This window comes from Antechinus flavipes, chromosome 3 (assembly GCF_016432865.1).
Source record: "Antechinus flavipes isolate AdamAnt ecotype Samford, QLD, Australia chromosome 3, AdamAnt_v2, whole genome shotgun sequence".
Lineage (NCBI taxonomy): Eukaryota > Metazoa > Chordata > Mammalia > Dasyuromorphia > Dasyuridae > Antechinus > Antechinus flavipes.
Window position 1 is genome coordinate 426,683,272 of NC_067400.1, and position 20,376 is coordinate 426,703,647.

The 20,376-nt window shown below is 31.9% G+C and overlaps 1 protein-coding gene and 1 non-coding gene across 2 annotated transcripts in view; both read left to right on the forward strand.

The window, feature by feature from the left end:
* The window catches only part of TTC21B (tetratricopeptide repeat domain 21B), a 97,687-nt gene that overhangs the window by 32,337 nt on the left and 44,974 nt on the right, over positions 1–20,376 (forward strand). The window contains exons 15-20 of the mRNA XM_051986237.1: positions 858–1,096; positions 7,846–7,918; positions 11,678–11,788; positions 13,630–13,768; positions 15,289–15,395; positions 19,625–19,813. Of these exons, the coding sequence (XP_051842197.1) occupies positions 858–1,096; positions 7,846–7,918; positions 11,678–11,788; positions 13,630–13,768; positions 15,289–15,395; positions 19,625–19,813 (858 nt within the window). The remainder of the gene's footprint in view (positions 1–857; positions 1,097–7,845; positions 7,919–11,677; positions 11,789–13,629; positions 13,769–15,288; positions 15,396–19,624; positions 19,814–20,376) is intronic.
* Positions 2,406–2,596, forward strand: LOC127558573 (U2 spliceosomal RNA). The gene has a single exon (XR_007952942.1). It is a non-coding gene; the product is annotated as a U2 spliceosomal RNA (small nuclear RNA).

Below are 20,376 nucleotides of genomic sequence, written 5' to 3' on the forward strand. Positions count from 1 at the left end.
CTACAATTTAGGTATCATACTTGACTCACTCTTTCTCAACCGCCATAGCCAATGTGTTTCTAAGAACTGTTTTGCCTTTGTAATATCTCTAGCGTACTTCACACCTTCTGTTCTCAGATACTGCTACCATTCTGGTTCAGACCCTCATATTATCATGCCTAGAATATTATTATAACCTACTGTTTGGTCTCTTTACCTCCAGACTCTTCCCACTGCAGTCCATCTTTCACTTATATGCCAAACTTATCTTCTTAAAGCATGTCTATATATGTTATGCCTCTAATAAGTAAACTCAGTTGACTCCTTATGACTTGTAGGTTCAAATAAGAAATTCTGTTTTGGCTTTCAAATCCCTTCATGACCTACTACTCCCCTTCCTTAAATTCTACATTATACCTTATTATTTCACTGGAAAATACTGTTTAGAAATACTCTTCCATACATATTAATTCTCTATATCTTTCCCTTATAAAAGAGATTGTAGACATAGTCATCTTCTCAGATTCCTAATATCATCTTCATCTGACTGTCACAGATTACCTACTTTTATACCATTTCACTGGAAATGAATGAGAGTTAAACTCTCATGCTTCTTCCCAGTATTATCACTGTCTTCCTTTCTTTTCAATTGTTTCAGAGGAAGAAATTATTTTATGTCAGTCTTTCTGGGGTTTTTTTGGTAGGGTATGAACAACTTATTTTCTTTTTATCTTATTCTGACATCGTAAATCATTCTTGTCCATGCCATATTTATCTAGTTTAGTTTATGTAATTTAATCATAATTGAAAATTTACCCCTTCTGATGTACATTTATTTTTATACATCTTGAGATGATGTTTTCATTTCATCTAAATAGCATGAAGCAGCAAAAATTTTGCAAGATGCCATCAATGAATTTTCTGGAACACCTGAAGAATTGCGTGTTACTATTGCTAATGCAGACCTAGCTCTTGCTCAAGGAGAAGTTGAACGAGCCTTAAGCATGCTCCGAAATGTCACACCAGAGCAGCCTTATTTTATTGAAACCAAAGAGAAAATGGCAGACATTTATCTAAAACATAGAAAAGAGAAAAAATTATATGCCAGCTGTTACAGGTAAAATTATTACAGTCTCTTTTAAATTATCAAGTTGTCCCTAGAAACTGGTTTCTCAAGTGTTTCTCCTTAAGGCAAAGTCTTCTCTGGTTATCTTTCCCCATTTTCCCTTACTCATGGTTATATTTTTTCCCCAATCCCCAATTTCCCTTTATGACAACATTTATTTATAACATCTTCCTACGACTAATGCTACATTCCAAAATTTCCTTCTAGACTCTGATTTTTTTCCTTACGAACCATCATTGCTGGAACTTTTCTAACATAGAACTTTTTTTTTTAATAAAGATAATAATTCTGTTGCCTTTGCAATTCAAAATAGTATAGTAATGCCTCAGTTATCTTAGATGTCAGATTCCAGCACCTAAATAGCCACGAATCTGTAAGAAGGTAAAACAGTTTCTGGGAACAGCCAACAGTAATAGCCAAAAGGAGATAAAAGAGCAAGAGACAGGAGAAGGCTAAAGTGGCAACCAAAATTACATGTAGAAGTAGATAAAGACAAAAGACTGACCCCATAGAAAACAGTTCACCTGTAAGAAAAGGAAAATAGCATTTCATCCTAGAAAACATAATCATTTACAGGAATTCAGGGAAAGGTCATTGTAAAGCCCAAGTGTCCCCAGTAGCTTTTTAAAAATACTGTTCAAACACATTTTCAGTAATTTTTTTATAATGAGACTACTGAGTCTTTGATAAACATTTAATGTATTTTGTTCACTGAAGAAGATAAGTAGGGAATCAGTTTTGAAAAAAAAAATTCAAGTCATTTAACATTTTTGAAACATCACTCCAAAAGTTTAGTTACCTAGAAAATTCTAGAAAACTGCAACATTTTGGTTTGCAAAATAATATAACAATATACTATCACATATATTATCTCATGTATTTGGAAGAGGGATTTTATGGTCAAGGAATCTTTTAGCATAGATACTTTCTCCAAATAATGTTTTTAAGTTCATAAAATATGTAAGATTACAAAGGAAATTATCAAAATATTTTTTAAAACAAGTTCATCAACTCTATGTTAAGAATGCCTGTATAGATTATAAGACTTCTAAGTGCTACTATTTTTGAATAACATTAACCTATTGAATGAAACTCTAAAACATGGCAGGGGGATCCATGTTTACTCATAAGATCTAGTTGACAATCCATTTGGAAAAAAATGAAATGAATGAAAACTGCCTGTTTTTCAGTTTTATATCTAGCTAGATGCAGGAATATATCTGTATACAGGTTTGAGACAGCCATTGCATGTGTACAGTGAGCTGGACCCAGAGTTTGAGTTAAGTTAAAGGAATAGAGAATCGCTTCTCGGCCTTTTGGCTAAGATCAAGTGTAGTATCTGTTCTTATCAGTTTAATATCTGATATGTCCTCTATCTGAGGACAATATATTAAATGGATTTTTGAACTTAGGAGATGGAATAGGAGTTTGCTCCGTCCACTCCACGCATCGACCCAGTATTGCAGTACTTCTGGGAACGGTGCATTTCCCTTCGGGGATTGCAAAAAAAAAAAAAAAAAGAAAAAAGAAAAAAAAATAAAGGAATAGAGAAATTAAGTTGCATTTTAAGAAAATGCATAAAATATTTTCAATCATTCAAAGATTCACCCTAACACAATGATCCATTTTTAAAACCCAAATGTTCTTCTGGCTACATTCATATGATTTCAACTTTCACAGCACCATATTCTACGAATCATCAACAATTCAGGTTGTTACTACACATTACCAAAGAATAATGGGAACATGAATGGTAGGCACAAATTGGCTGTAGTTTATTCCTGTTCATAGTCCATTCTTAGCCAGTGATATAAAGGACTGTTGGAAAGAAAAACAACAAACTTGTGAAATCATGGAGGGGTAACAGCCAATGTATTCCACTTATATTTAAGAAATATAAAAAAGCCATAGTTTTTCAGTGTATTGGGTGGATCTTCTATGGAAGACCTATTGAAAAACAAGGACAAGAATCCATGAATAAGTTGTAATATCCACTGATGAAGGGGGTATCCACATCAGTGAAATCATGGATCCACTGGATTACTGTAATAACACTATAATAGAAAATTATCCTCATTAATTATCCTCAGTTAACTGGGTTCAGCTAGTTGGAATCCTTAAGTAGAATTGCTTTGGTTATGCCTTTTGAGGAGAAAAAAAAGCAAGTGATAGCAAAATGCTTGAATATAAGGAATATAGTTCTCAAAAAGCAATATTGAGAGGCTATTATTATAACAATACAGATTCAGATTCATTTCAGCTATACTCAGCTTTGCTTTGGAGGCCAGCCATCTGGAAGTGTCACAGAGCTTAGAAGTAGGTTAGAAGATTAAAAAAAAAAAACTTTTGGTGGTGAAATAGGATTCCTAAAGCACTAAGAAACAATGAAAACTACAAAATAATGTTGAAGAGTCTAAGATTATAACCACAACACTCAAAAACAATCCATTGACCAAAGAGAAAGAAACATGCAGATTGGCTTGTATTGTCTGTAACAAACAAAGCTTTCTCAAATGAAAACTGAGAAGCCTGTAAAAACACCATGGGACCCAAGAGATAAAAAAAGGGAATAGATTGTAAGAGATTAGAACCATAGAAAGTTATGGGGTCAGTGAACACCAGACACTATTGATATCAGAGAAGAAAAGAGCTTGCCATAAAAATAGAGTAGTATTTTCATGGGAAAAGCAGTGTACTGTATCTCATCTGACTTCTCTATCCTCTATGGAACAGAAAGGGCATTAAAAAAACATTCATTTGCATCTTAATGTTGATTAGCTTGATTGTATCAATTAATCAAGCATTTTTTAAGTGCCTACTATTTGCCAGCATAGCACAGTTAGATAAAGGCCTGAACTTGAAGTTCTTTTTCTGACAAATAATGGATAAATATGTGACACTGGTAAAGTCAATTAATAGTCTCCCAGTATTCTACAAGACTCCCATATTGGGAATTGCAGAGATGTTAACCTATATTAATAAGTCCCTGGAATCATAAATCCAATCTCTATCCCTATCCTTGCATACTAAATGCTGCACTAGATGCTGGGGACTAAATACACAGATGAAGAATGAAACAGCCCCTTTTCTCAAGGATTAACATTCTGTTAAATGAACCATCTATGTAAGTATCTATAGTATAACTGTAGAAGAAGAACATGGCGAGATTTAATAAAGCCTTCATATAAAATACAGAATTTTAACTGCATCTTGAAGGAAAAAAGGATTTCTTTGGGGCAAAGATGGAGGACTGCATTTCAGGCCTGGGAGATTAACTTTACAAAACCAAAGAGATGGGAGATGGCATCCTGCATGGGAAGAACAAAGAATATGCCAGTTTGGCCAGGCCATGCAGTGTGGGATAGGGATTAATATATAGTGAAAATAAAAGAGAAAGGCTGGGGCAAAGTAGCAAATACTTTAAAATATAAATAGAGTAATTAGTAATAATAACCAACATTTATTTAGTGCTTTATAAGTTTATAAAGTACTTAACATTTATTATCTCATTTGTTCTGCACAAAAACTCTGGGGAATAGACACTACAGGGAGTATCCAAGGAAGAGATGAGGGATTGAGACTCAGAAAGGTTGTGACTTTCTCATGGTAACATTCCTAGTAAACATCAGAATCATGGTTCACACTCACTTCTGCATGCCATGCAATGTGTAGTTTAGCTGTATAGAGGATACATTCACTGTATTATGTAAAGAAAATTATTATCTTGTAATCCACATAAATGTTTATAGATCGACATACTATTGGATTAAGGCTATTGAAATTTTTTTGAAGATTCTGACTTGGCTAATGCCATTGAATAGTTTTGCAACTTGCACCCAGATAAATAAAAGCACCTAGATAAATTTTTTATATGAATGGTTCTCACTAAAGGTTATAAAGTGTTTCTTCACTCATTATTAATTAAAAAGGTTAAAAAAATATCATAAGCAAGTTGCAAGTTCAGGTGAATTAACTTTGTATATTTACAGGTTAGAAGCTATTTTGGGAGTGTTGGGGGGATGAGAGCTATCTGTAAATAGTTGAAGAGCTATCATGTGCAAGCAAAGTTATGCTTTGGAAAAGTCATAGGATTTAGAGTTGGAGAACACAGTCTAAATCAAAAAGTACTTGATCTTCTTGTCAACCAAAGAGAAATGGCAGCTGTGGACAAGCCAGTTTAGAATATAAATAAATTTACAAATTCCTTTAGAAGAGGATAGTTGAAGATTGAGTGATACTCCTTAAAATAGCTAGAAGAAAGGAAGAAGAAAACAAGTTTTCAGAAACGTTGACAGTCTGCTGACTTAAGTCATATTGTGCAAAGATAAATCAGTTGACAAGCATGAAGTGATTACTAGGTAAAGTCATATTGTGCAAAGATAAATCAGTTGACAAGCATTAAGTGATTACTAGGTATTATGCACTATGTGCTAAACATAAAAGATACACAAATAGAAATAATTAAGACAACAGGAACTCATGTTGTATCAGTGGAAGTGGAAGGAAGATGACAAACAAGGAAAAATAAGATTTTTATTTTTTTAACCTTAAATTTATTAATTAAATTAAACTTAAAGATTAAATTTATTCATTCAGCAAGCAATTGTTCGTTTTCTATAATATATTGAATGTTGAAGATATAAAAATAAAAGATGTGAAAAGAAAGAATTTTTCATACAAAGGTAAAGTGACTCCCATAGTTTAAAAAAAAAAATAGGTGTCAAATCTCAGGCCATCTGATTTTAGTTCAAGTATTCTTTTTATTCTAGCACAGGAGAGCTTTTAAAACAACATTTTACTTTACCAAATCTAATGCTTTTTGGTAGTAAAAACAAATGGGAAAATAGTATCTTGTATTCTTAATACCTTTTCCTTTTATTTCTCATTTTGCTTCAAAGCAACTTTTGATAAGAGATCCACTTGTTTTGGTATCCCTGGGAATACAACTCATAAGTGTCTGAGGCCAGATTTTAAGTCTTTACTCCATGCTCTGCAACACTGTATGGATTGTGCTATCCAGCTGCCTCTATGATCATCTGTATTATGTGATTAGGGTGAGATGGAGGAGTAAGTAATAGAAAAGAATTAAGTTGAGGAAATAGAAAGTTTGGGCGTTTGAGGGAATATCAGTTTGTATATTGAAATTTTTTAGTATGGGGGTGGGTATTGAGGAGGAGAAAAAGATTATGAGCCAGTTACTGAATTCATTGAGGAAAGGAACGTTTGGGAGATCTATTGGCAACAGCTACCAGGGCTTTGATTGGTTGATAGATATGAACTGCATGAATCTCAAAGAAGACATATTTGGAAGAGAACTAGAAATGGTAGTGGGAAATAAACAATTTCCCACTTTGACAACTATAGTGGAAGGAATGAATGGAAGTGCAGCTATTGCTGGAAACGGTGATCAAGGAGTCTGTTATCATCAAGAAGAAGGAAGAAATGAGAGAGGAAAGGATTTAAGATGAAAGCAAGTTTTTTGCCTTGTGAAGCAGGAATTTCAAAAAGCAGCTTTTGGTTGGAGTAGAAGGGAGTTGAGGGAAATGGGAATAAGTAATTGGGCAGTGCAGGATGAGTAGTGGAATTTTGTTGTTGATCTAAAGAGGTTCAAAATCACTGAAATGGGGATAGCATGACTGGGGAGGAGGAGGGAAAGGGGAAGCTTCCTAATCATTAAGTGAAAAATTTAGAGATTTTAGAAGTCAACAGTATTTTAGCGTAAGGATGAAATTCTTTCAAAAGTCTTGGGTAGTTTGGGCAAGTTCAGACTAAGAAGCAAAAATGCTAAGCAAGGTTAGATAACTTGTACATAGCTTATTTATACATAACTGTTTACATGCAGTTTCCCTTATTATTCTCTGAGCACCTCGAAAGCAAAGATTTTTTTTTGCCTTTCTTTGCAAGCATCTGGTACTTAGTAGGTACTTAATAAATTATTTTTGGCTGGCAATCAACTGGCAAACTAAGCACCAGAATTTGTAAACTTTATCATCTACTACTGTCTCCAAGACATCATAGTTTAAATTCTTAACATAGAATACTACTTTATACCTATGAATAAGTTGTAAATGTGAAACAAGATTGGATGTTAGTGTAAATTTGCAGTCCTTTCTTTTAGCAGTGCAGAAATAATATTTTGAATACTCTTGACCTATCAAAAGACATCTCGAATAGGGAAGAAAAAAAATCTGAGTGAGAGAAATCACAGGGAAAGCTACTTTCATTCTTAATTCACTAATTATGCACAAAAGTAGTCATGCTGTAGCATTGAGGAACTCAGATTCTTTGCATATCTATGAAAGATAAATAACCAAACATAAAAAGATAATCATGCTTTTTTCCTCCAAGAAAACAAGTTCTAAGGTCTTTACATCTATATATTACCATATGCTGTCTACATGTCTTGGACGTGAATATATTCAATAAAATAAAATTAATTCATTTTAACAGAAGTTGCCCAATTTCCTCAGTTTGAATAAATATTTATTATTATACTTCAGTATTTTTATTATTTAAGAAGAGACATTAGATGTTATCTTTATGATAAATTTTGACCATGATCTTTGTAACTTTTATACTGTAAATATAGTTCAATGTAAAACATATAGTAAGTACAATCAATAGTAGTTTATGTAAATCATATACCTAAAAAGATTTGGAAAACAAGTAGATTTTAGATTTAGAGGGATATTTGTACATACATATTAAAAATAATTGAATTAGTAAAATTTTTCTTCCAGAGACCTTGTAGAAAAACTGCCTAGTCCTCATACTTTTCTTCTACTTGGTGATGCATACATGAACATACAAGAGGTAAGAACTTGCAGTACTTCTGACTCTAATTGAATATTCTTAAGAATTAACACAAGATAGTTAAGATAAAGTAGAATTATTAGACAATTAACAATGTTAACAATTAAGTATTAAGATGACATACTATAAAAATGAAAATGTGACTTGTAGGGAAGTCATCATTGAATCAGATACCTGTGTAAAGTATCCTCCCTTTGTTAGAACACAGATTAAAACAAGTACAAAGGTAGAAGGAAGAATAAAAATAAGAAAAAGATGTCATAATGTTTTAAAATTTATGCTTTTCTATTTTAAACTATAAACCAGTTTAGATAAAGCTTAGTAAGAGGTCCAATAAATTAAGCAAATGCTGCTTTTAAGGATGAAAATAGAAGACAACAAAGTTAAGCAATTTTGCAGTCATTTTCGTAACAAACTTTTTAAGTAGTCAACAGTATAGCCACCACACTTGTATACTAATGAATAGTTCCAAATGTAATTTCTGGGGATATAGAAATGGCACTAAAGAGAATAGATTGGAAAAACACTTACATTAAACCAAGTATCTATAGAGGGTATTGGAAGAAGAATTCATAAGGTATATTAAAAGAATATACCAAAGGAGCCAAGCTAATATAATAAAAATGACAATTCTGCCTAAGTTGGTCTACTTGTTCAGTGCCACATCAATCAAACTACCAAAAAATTATTTTATAGAACTAGAAGAAATAATAACAAAATTTATCTGGAAGAAAAAAGGTCAAGAATATCAAGGGAATTAATGAAAAAATAAAAAGGATGGTAGCTTAGCAGGACCAAACTTAAAACTATATTATAAAGCTGCTGTCATCAAAACATTTGATACTGGCTAAGAAATAAGAGTGGTGGATCAATGAAAAAGATTAGATCCATGCTACACAATAATCGAGGTCTATAATAATTTCATATTTGATAAACCCCCAAACTCCAGCTTCAGAAATAAGAATTTTTGTCAAAAATTGCTGGGAAAACTGAAAAATAATATGTCAGAAACTTAACATAGACCTACATCTCCCACCCCATATCAAAATAAGGTCAAAATGGGTACATCATATGGGCATAAAGAATGATACCATAAACAAATTGGGAGAAAAAGGGACAATTTACCTATCAGATCTTTGGAGAAGGGAAGAATTTATGACCAAAGGAGAGCTAGAGATTATGAAAGACAAAATGGACAAGTTTGATTACATTAAACTATAAAGTTTTTGCATAGACAAAACCAACAGAAATAAGATAAAAAGGGAAGTACAAAACTGGGGGAAAATCTTTACAGCCTATGAAATATATAAAGAACTCTGTCAAATTTGTAAGAATACAAGTTATCCCCCAGTTGACAAATAGTCAAAGAATATGAACAATTTTCAGATGGCAAAATTAAAGTCATCTATAGTTATATTAAAAAAATGCTCTAAATCATTATTGATTATAGAAATGCAAATTAAAACAACTCTTAAGGTACCACCTCACACCTCTCAGATGGGCTAAAATGACAAGAAAAGATAACTATAAATGTTTGAGGGGATGTGGGAAAATTGGAACACAAATGCATTATTGGTAAAGATGTGAAATGATCCAACTATTCTGGAAAGCTATCTGGAACTATGCCCAAAGAGCTATCAAACCATGTAAATCCTTTCACCCAGCAGTGCCACTACTTGGTCTGTATCCCAAGAAAATCATAAAGGAGAAAAAAGGACCCACATGTGCAAAAATGTTTGTAGCAATTCTTTTTGTGGTAGCAGAGAATTAGAAAATGAGTAGATGCCCATCAATTGGGGAATGGCTGATTAAGTTGTGGTGTATAAAGATAATAGAATATTATTGTTCTATTAAAAAATGATGAACAAGCTGATTATAGAGATTTACATGACCTGGTGTCGAGTGACACAAGCAGATATTGTATACAATAATGACAAGAATGTTGGATAATCAACTATGAAATGGTTCTTCTCACTGTTTCAGTGATCTAAAGAAATCTCAATAGACTTTGGATAGAAAATGCCATCTGCATCCAGAAAAAGAACTATGGAGATTGAATGTAAATCAACACATACTATGTTCTTCTTTGTCTTTTTTTCTCCCACATAATTTTTCCTTTTTGCTCTGATCTTTCTCTCCCAAAATGTATATTAAAAATATATACCAAAGGAGTAAGGAAAAAAACCCTTCATTCTTTGTTAACTTCATTCCATTTATTCAACAGTCATGTATTTAGTGCCTATCATGTGCCAAGTATAAAGGATAAAAAGACAAAAATGAAACAGTCTCTGTCCTTAAGAAGCTTAAGGGTTTTTATTAAGATCATATGCATATATTTACAAAATATAAATAAAATAAGTCAAGTATAAGGTAGTTTGAGAACCTAAGACACTAGCAGCTATGTAGAGAATCTGGAAAGGCTTCATGTTTTAAAAAAAAAAAAAAACAGCTGGAGCCAATATTCAGCATGACTTCCTCCTCACTCAAAACAAAAGAACTTATCAACTAACAGTCTACTGGCTATAGAAAATATTTATTAAAATCTGCACACGAGACTGAGGATCTCCTCAGTGAAACTTTTACAATCAATAATCAGAATCTTTTTGGGGGAAACCAAACCCTTTATATATGTTATTTCATTTGATCTTTACAACAGCCCCATAATATAGGTGCTTTTATCATTCCTAATATATAAATGATGAAACTGAGGCTAAAAGATAACAAGCAGCTTGTCCAGGTTACATAGCCAGGCGCAGTATATGAGGTAGAATTTGAAGGGCTTGAATTTAAACTTAGCACTGTCTGCTGTGTCATCTAACTGCTTAATTCTAGCATTCTTATATGGCTACAGGTCATGGAATACTACAATCTTCAAAAAGTAAAAATAAATATCACTAATAGAGATGAGTGAGCATACTAACATACTAACAAAAAAATATGAAAATTTTTTATCTGAATAAATTGAAATAAAATGTCATAGGTGATAGATAATTGAACAAGATGAATATTCACATGTCATGTGACCGGAGCAAGTAATAATTAGTAAATTGCTGGTATGTTTAGTCAGTATCCTCATCGTATGAAGAAAAAACAGGGAATAAGGCTTCTAACAGATGTAGAGTGAACTCAGTCATGAATTTATCTGAGAGCATCAGTGTGAATTGTATAGGATCTAGGATCATGGGTAATTATGCTCAACATCATTCAAGGAGCACTTCCATATTAATGATAAAATTTTGATATTGTTACAAATGTCAGATTATTACAAAAGGAAAATTGTAGTATAAGAAATAGATGATTAGCACTTATTTGAGAGCCCAGGTATACAGATTTTATTTTTTATTGAATATGGAAAAGACCACCAAAAGCACAATAAACAGCTCTTTTGATTAGGCATAGTAATAGGGCAGTCAGCTGCCATGGGTAGTAAAGTATCCTTCATTATTGAGTTCCAGGCTTTGTTGTGATCTGACTAATTGATAAGGAAGAGTACAACTTGTCAATTGTGATCCATTTCAATATGAGTTGAGTTTTTATTAGTGAGTCACATGCAGATAGCCCTGATAATGGTGACTGATCCCTTTTAAGTCTTGAAAGTTGGCCTGTCAGTCAACTATAGTTTCTTGATATTGCTACACATATAATTAGCTCTACAAAGTAATCCAAATTAATAAACTAATGAGGGAAACATGAGACTTGTTTTAATTTGCCTGACCTAGTTAATTACTCTTTATCTCTTCTTATTTCTAACAACTCTAGCCTGAAGAAGCCATAGAAGCATATGAGCAAGCTCTCAAGCAGAACCCAAAAGATGGTATTCTGGCAAGTAAGATTGGGAAAGCCCTGGTTAAGACGCATAACTATTCCAAGGTACTTACATATTATGTAGTGGGTTATAAACCCATAGGATCCAATTTTCCAAGCCATGTGTCATAGAGTAGCCCTTCAACAAATTGCATGCACACACCTGATATATGAAAAATTGAATTGGCATTCACAAACTGGAATTTTTCTTTGATAGCAAATTGTAATCATGTCACTTCATGCTGAAAAATCTTAAGTGGCTCTCTACTGCTTCTTCTTAAATTGTGAGGTGCAACTTCATGTGAATGTGGGAATCATAAAATTATAATTTATTAACAGTCAATGTTTGATTTGTATGCTTTTTTATGTACCTATACTTGGAGTTTCTGGGTCAAAAAAAAGTTGAAAGGGGAAAAATTTTAAGAATATCTGCTCTAAATAATGGTTAGACTGCTTTACCTTTCAATGAAATATCTCCATTCTTATCTTTTCTTGCTATTTCATATTTCTTTTCTTGTACTATATGCCAACTGGACTATGCTCTGTCACCTACCTCCATTTGTATCCTGTGTTTTCTCACCTTTATCATTCTCTTCCATATCCTGAAGTATCTTTTCTCATACTTTTCACCTGCAAAATTTCTCACCATTCTCCAATGTTGAGATTCTTAAGAACAGGAATGATTTTTTGTTTCTCTTTGACTCCCCAAAGCTTAACATATAGTAAGCACTTAATAAATACTAACTGATTAAAGTTCAAGTCAGATGCCACTTTCTCTGGGAAGTCCAACAAGACTAGCTTGCTTTTGGTAAAACATTTTCCCTTTAAAAGAATTTTATAAAGCATTTACTATTCTACAATGACCTGTGTAACTTATTCCATGCTTAGATGGTAAGATCCTTAGGGTCAGGAGCATATCTTAATTAAACTGTGTTTTCCACAGTGTTGGAGATGGTGTTCTGTGTACACAATACAGACTAACTGATTGACCTTAAATGCTCTGTCATTATATTCAGAATTTTTTGAATACATAGAATTTTTTCTGTTTTGTGAAATAGATTTTTGCTCCCTAAGTACTAAATAAACTAAGACCTAGACCATAATTTTTGAAGTTACATTACAGTTGCTACTTATATATGATAAATATGAATGTTCTTTATCCTCCTGCTTTCTTTTGATTCATTAGAAATAAATATTTTGACTTGTTTTTGGTTATAAATATACAGTCTATAGTCTTGGAAAATTTCTTCAGGACTCAATAGGCTTTTGTAATTTTATTCTGCATCTAGTGTTGTAGCACAATGGGATCAACTGGTATATGAAGTTGAATCCATAACTTTCATTTGAATTTTGTCTTAAGTAAATGAAATGTGTTCACACAAAGGATTTTAGGGCTGATAGGATAGTCTGTAATCCCTGCTATTCAAAGAGATGAAGGCAAGTATATCTCTTGAGTTCAGAATTTCTGAGCTGCAGTTGGTGTCTAGATTGAGTCTGGCATAAATGTGGTAAACTCTAGTGACAGCAGGCAGCATGCTGCCTAGGGAGGGATGTTTTAGGTTGGAAAAATGGAGCAAATTAAAGCTTCCATCCTGAACAGTATTGAATGGGCTCATGAGTAGTTGCTGTACCTATAGCTTGAGTAATACATCTAGTCTCAAAAGAAAAAAAAAGTAAAATGTCAGCTTGATATCATGATTATATTTGAAATTTTAAACCCTTTTTCCATAATATATAATTCACAAGATTTAAGCTATTTCAGGAAATGTGTCTATGAATAAGATTATCCTCTTGTTAGTTATGCCTGTTTGTTATTTTAAATGTATTGTTTGTGGTACATGGAAAGTAACTATTGCTGAATGCTTTTTAAATTACCTTTGTCCCTTAAAAAGAGTTTTTTTGTTTAGGCAATAACTTATTATGAAGCTGCATTGAAAAGTGGTCAACAGAATTTTCTTTGCTGTGATCTGGCTGAGCTTTTACTGAAACTGAAACATTATGAAAAAGCAGAGAAAGTTCTTCAACATGCTTTAGCCCATGAACCTGGTATGAATGACTTATTGATTTAAAATAACATACACCATAGTTGTTTAATTTAGTTTTTTTATATTTTTGCTTTAACATAAATCCTACTACTCTCAGTGTATACTATTAGTTTTTTAGTTAATATTTGAGTGTATAATTCTGTACTAAAACATCATATTTGAAAAATCCAAAACAAATTTATGAGAAGATAATTATTTATATGATAGAATGATTTGTTCTTCTCTAGAAGACCTCTCTTTCGGAAATGGCTAGCACCTTGAGTGCATTTAAAATAAAATTCAATTTATAAGACTTAAATTTATATTTTTCAAAAATACACCTGATGCCTATAGTACAATTTTATACAAAATGTATCATAATTTTGAAGTGATGCTAAAAGTATGAAATGTTAAATTAATTTTCACTCAAACTTTTTTTCCTTTATTTGTTTTTAAGCATTTTAATGTTAAATACTGGAAATATTTTTGAATTGGATAATGGTGAGAAGCAATGTTTGGCTGCAATAATGTAGATAGATTTTCTTCACATAATATTCAAGCCATAGCCTTTTTCCCCACTTTTAACCATAAGTTGTTTCAACCATAGTAGTTATGGAAATTATAAATTAGACTGTTATACTTTACATAAAGTGTGTCTTTTACTTCTTTTCTTATGGGTAATATTTGGACGTTTTATTGCTTTTTTGTTTAAACAGTAATCAAATCTCTTACAAATATTGAAAAATAATTTATTAAAGCATTACAGTATGCTAAGCATTGGGAATACAAATAGGAAAGTGAAATTGCCCCAGACCTTAAGGAATTCAACACTCTAACTGAAGAGATAACATATAAAAGACTTGATGGAAATAGTTGATGGAAAAGCCAGTGGTCCTTAAGGTGCATCAGCAGGATAAGTCCTGGCAGGATGCTATGACAGGATATGACAGGATACTTGATAAAAACTAGAAGTTTTCCATCTTATCAATAGAATTATAGTGATTCTTTGTTCATTCAAAATGTGTGAGTAGTTATTGAAGACTACTAAGTTGCTTGGAGATCTGCTCAACACAGACTTTAAGGCCTGAGGGTATGAACTGAAAGAAATTCTGATTTTTTTCTTCTACTGTGGTAGGGATGAGAGGAGGGAGGCAAAGGTATTGAATAGAATCTAGTCAAGAGGACTGATGGGCAGGAATACATTGGCAAGAAAGATAAGGATTGTTCTGATAGAAGCAAGGGAAAGAGTTGAAAAAGGGAGAAAGATGAAAAAAGATCAGATGTAAATTAAAGCTTTCCATTTATATTTATAGAATTTTTGTTCTTAATGTAGCAGTTGCATTTAGTTGTCATCTAAAGTTTGTTCCCTTGATTCTAAGCAATCTTTTACCTAAACTCTGGTTGGGCATTTTGTAATTATCATTCCATACTTTGAGAATTAATCATTCCTCAAAAAAGAAATTGAAAATTTTAAAAATACTTTTTATTTTTATTTAGCTAAAACATTTTTCTTTTTTTTTTCAACATTTTATTTTTTGATAGTAAGTGAACTTTCTACTCTAATAGAAGATGGACGTTATCAAGTTCTCCTAGCAAAAGTTTACAGCAAAATGGAAAAGCCTGCTGAAGCAATCATTGCATTGCAACAGGTAATGATGGAGGAAATATACTGCATGTATAAATGCAGGGAAACAATGTGGTCATCTCCTGTACCACTTCCAACAATTGATGGGCCTGAATGTTTTCAATTTTAAAAAGAAAATTCAGAAAATATAACATTTATATAAAATAACAGTCATTTTGGCTTTAATATTTTGAATAACTGTTTTGAAACAAGCACAGTGGTGGAAAAGAACCCTGGATTTCAAGTCAAGAAATGTGAGTTCTAATCCCATATCTACCACTGACTAGCTATTTGACCTCAGACGAGTAACTCATCTCTTAAGGCCTCAATTTCTTAGTCTTTTAAAAGAGACAGAAAGCATCAAGGCATGGTAGAGACTAACTTTATTAACTTTAACATTATGTAGGCTTTTTACTTTTAATTTTGAATAACTAAAAATGATAACTAAAAGTTCTTGAGATATTGCTTAAATAACTGTTAGGCCTTTTTTATATTCTGTACCTCAGTGTAGTTACTACATATGATAAACTTTTAGAGAAAAAAGATATGATTAAGTGACATGACCATTGTAAGCTAATTATAATAAGTTATAGTTCTATACATAGATAATTACTAATCAGGCAATGCTTTGCTCATAAAAAATGAGAATATATACTGTTTTGTCTTTGTCACCTAAAAAGTCAATTTTCTTTTTGCCACTTTACCATTTATACGAAATATAAATGACCTTTTTGTGTGTATTGTGACATGTTTCAGTATAGCCAGATATCAAAATATTTTGATAGAATTCATAGCTTAGTTGAAAGGATAATAGTCTGATTTTTCTTCTTGGATAAAATTGAATTTTCTAAAGAAAAAAACAGGAGGTGTTAGAATATTATGGAAATTGTTTAAACAGTCACAAAACAGTTAAGTAAATAGACTGAACTTTCTATTTCAAACTTTGGTTTTGAAATAGTATGCACTACAATTCAACAACTATTTATTGAATTTGTGCTAAAAATTCCTAAATATCATGCTTAACAATTGAGAGTGAAGGAATGATCTCAATAACTCCAAGGAGCTTACAGCTCAGCAGGAAGAAAAAAGACTACATATACAAAAAAAATATAATACAAAATTGATTTTAGAATTGCACCAGGTAGAAGATGCTTCAAGAATTCAAAATAATACAATCCCGGAGAAGCAAGAAAGGAACTAATTGTAAAAATAACTTTAATAAAATCATAGTATATAAAAAAATCAGCAACATTTCTATATATAAATGACAAAAATCCAGAAATATGGAATAGAAAAAGAATCCTATTCAGAAATAATAGCAAAATCCATTAAATATTTGAGTTATTTTACCAAAACATATATACAAATACAGTCATGAAATAGTCTTTAAAGAAATGAAGAATGATTTCCACAATTGGAGGGATATTCATCTCTTATATTTGGGCTGTATCAATTTTAATTTAAAAAATGACTTCCACCTAACCTAATTTACAGATTTATTACTATATCAATCAAACTACCAAGGGAAGAATTTGTTGAACTACACAAAAATGACAAAAAGATTAATTTGTTCAAACTACAATCTCAAGGAAATAATTTTTAAAGTAGGAATTAAAGGGGATTAATACTTACTGACATCAACATTTCATTATTATGAAACAAAACATTGTTCAAAATTTTTTGCTATTGATTAAAAATAGAACAACTGTAACAACAAAATAGAATACTTGATCAGTAAAACATTAAGAATTGAGTAAAATTGAACTCAATAACTTAGAGTTGTACAAACTTGAAAACATAAATTACTTGTTAAAAAACTCTTCTGGGAAGACTGCAAAGCATTGTAGTAGAAATTAACGTTGAGACTGACATTTCACACCATATGCTATAATAAACCGAAAATGGATATGTGACTTGAATAATGTTTTAAAAGTCACACTATTAAAAATAAAATAGATGTGAATCAAAACAAAATGGAAAGGTAGGTATTTTTTCTGATCCCTTAGCCTCTCAAAACAGAAAATTTGCACCAAAGATAAAGAAGGTTCAGTTGTCTTCATTATTTAGAATTTAGAATTATTGGAACTCAAAAAGAGGTTTAAGAAATGAACTGATTTCTGCATTTTGTTCACTCGTCACACACTGCACTCCGTCTACCCTGAGCCTGCCCTAGCCCATGAAGGGGCTTTCTTTCCAGTGCCATGAAGATCTCAGCTCAAGGCTGTGGAAAAGTGGTTTGGCCATGACAAATAACCAACATGCCTCTGTCACATTCCAAACTGAGGAAAGTCACTGGGGCCATACAGTAGCACTGTGACAGGCAGCGTTGTGTGCTGCAAAACTGTCTGTAGGAGAGATAGAAACCAAGTGAAAAGGGAAGACTTATGTCTGGCCTTAAAATAGAACTAACTGCCACATCCCACCGTCCCTTCCTTCCAGAGCCTCAGAGACCTATACAGAACCAGTATGGCAGCTCTCTGAATTGTTAGTGGCTGACTAGAATACTAAAGAATGGAAGGAATAGGGCAGGATACAGGAACAGGACACAGTTATATATGGTCTATGCAACATTCCACTAAGACTGAGAGAAAGTACTTAGCATCTATGACAGCTAGTTGTATCCATATAAAAGATACCTGGAGCACAGACCAAGGCTGATATCCTGAGAATTATTTAGCACAAAGAATTGCTTAACAAAAAAGGAAGCTGAAACACTTTGAAATTCAGAAAAAGAAAGAGAAAGAGAGAGAGAGAGAGAGAGAGATTCAAAAAGTGTATTAGGGGGGAGGGAAGAAGAAGAGCTTTGAAAGTACTGAAGATCTCAAAAAGAGAAAAACTTGACCTTGAACTTAAACAGATAAATCACCAGGAAAATCATTTACAGCAGAAAGAAATATAACCTTCAGTTCTAGCAAATTAGTTCAGTCATCTATAAATTAATGCTTCAAAATAAAATGATCCAACACCTAATAAAACAGGGGATCCTATGGAATGTAACAAAAACATGCAACTACAACATGCTGTTTCTGAGTGGTTAAAAATGAAGTGAGAATTAAAGGACAGAATTTATGCCCTGCATATCAAAAAGTAATGGAATAGGAATACTAGATAGGGAATATGGACTAGAAAAACTGGAAACTGCAGTGGCAAATCTTAAAGAAACAAAATAAAAGAAACAGCAATAGACTGGAAATGCAAATATGCAGAAATTAAAAACAATCTAGAAGAAGAGAAACAAAAAATAACATTAAAAGGAAATATGCTTACTTTTCAAGCAAAACATGCTGATCTTGAAGACAGGGTGCATAGAGACAACCTATCATGTCTTTAAAAAAATACTATTTCTTATATGGGATGGCTTTGGAAAGGGTAGTGGAAGAAATACTTGGTATAATTATGATGATGTGAGAAACAAACTTTTTTTTTAAGAGAACTAAATAAAGGATTTTTCATATCTCTTCATAGGTCAGAAGTAGTGGATCAAATAGGGAGAATCAAGACTATTAAAAATTATAAAATATTTTTGCTTACACAAAATAAAAAATTTTCACTGACATAGTGAATTATCTAGTGTAAGAAGGGAAGCTGTCATTTGGGAAAGTATTAAATCTCTGATTCAGTTCTGATTTCAAAAACATATAGAGAATTAGCATAAATATTTAAGACTGAATCATTCCCTGATTGATAAATGTTCAAAGGATATGAACAAATAGTTCTTAAAAGATTTGGAAATTATTAACAAGCCATATGAAAAATTTGCTAATAATAAGAAAAATGTAAATAAAAACAATTGTAAAATTTTCCACCTTAGACCCAGCAGAGGGACAAGATAGCAAAAGTTTGGAAAATTCTTCGTTGGAAGGGTTGTAGAAAAATATAAACTATTGGGAAAATCAATTAAGATAATATGAATGCCATGATTTGCAAACTTTAAGTGATATATAAATAATGCTAGTTCTTATTTAATAACACTGTTGTTATAGTTCATGTCATTCAAAAGTGGCCTTTTTCATTTTATGCACTTGGAAAGAAAATAGTGGTTGTCTCACTTGCAAAAATTTTCGCAGAACATTTTCACTTTAAATGAATTATGAATGCAAAATAAGATATTGTAAAGGTATTTTGTTTGCAAACAAACTACTGGACCAATAATGTGGGAAATGAAATGTTTATGTCATAGTTACTTAGAATGTACTTTTTTCTTTTTTTTTCTCTTTTCCATTTCCTCATGTCATTATCTTTTATTGCTTTCAGGCTCGAGAATTACAAGCCCGAGTACTAAAACGTGTTCAAATGGAGCAGCCAGATGCAGTTCTCACACAGAAACAGTTTGCAGCTGAAATTTGTAATGAGATTGCAAAACATTCTGCTATTCAGCGAGACTATGAGAAATCAATTAAGTTTTACAAAGAGGCCCTTGTTCATTGTGAAACAGATAGCAAAGTTAGTTCTTATAAATTTTCTATAGTACCTTTGATACCAACTATCAAGTTTATCAGAATACCAAATTCTGAATATCTTGTTTATAAAATATGAGAAGAAATTTAACACAAATTACATTTTAAAAGAAATGTTGTTAGGAAACAAATTCAGAATAAAAACAAAGATACTAGTATCATAGATTGGAAATGTTTAACAAAGGAAATTATTAGGATGAAAATTCCATATGTTTATCTCTTTAAGTCATTGTTTTCAAATGTTCATCATGTGATTCAGCAATCAGTTTTAGACCATTTAAGACTAGATGTATAAGTTTTGTATTTAAGATATGATTAGTGAAATTGGGGTAGGAAAGTATTGGGCAGACATATCTAAAATAAAAATATATGGGCAACCTTAATTCTTTTTCCTGCTTCTGCTAGCTGAAATTTGAGTATTCTTAGATCTGTTAAGCATATTATTAAACTTAGCAACCATAATGTGCTACATAGATAAAGTTTTTTGAATAAAAGGAGAGAAGTTAAAGCTTGTATGGGAAAGTTTTGAAATTAATATATTACTTTTAG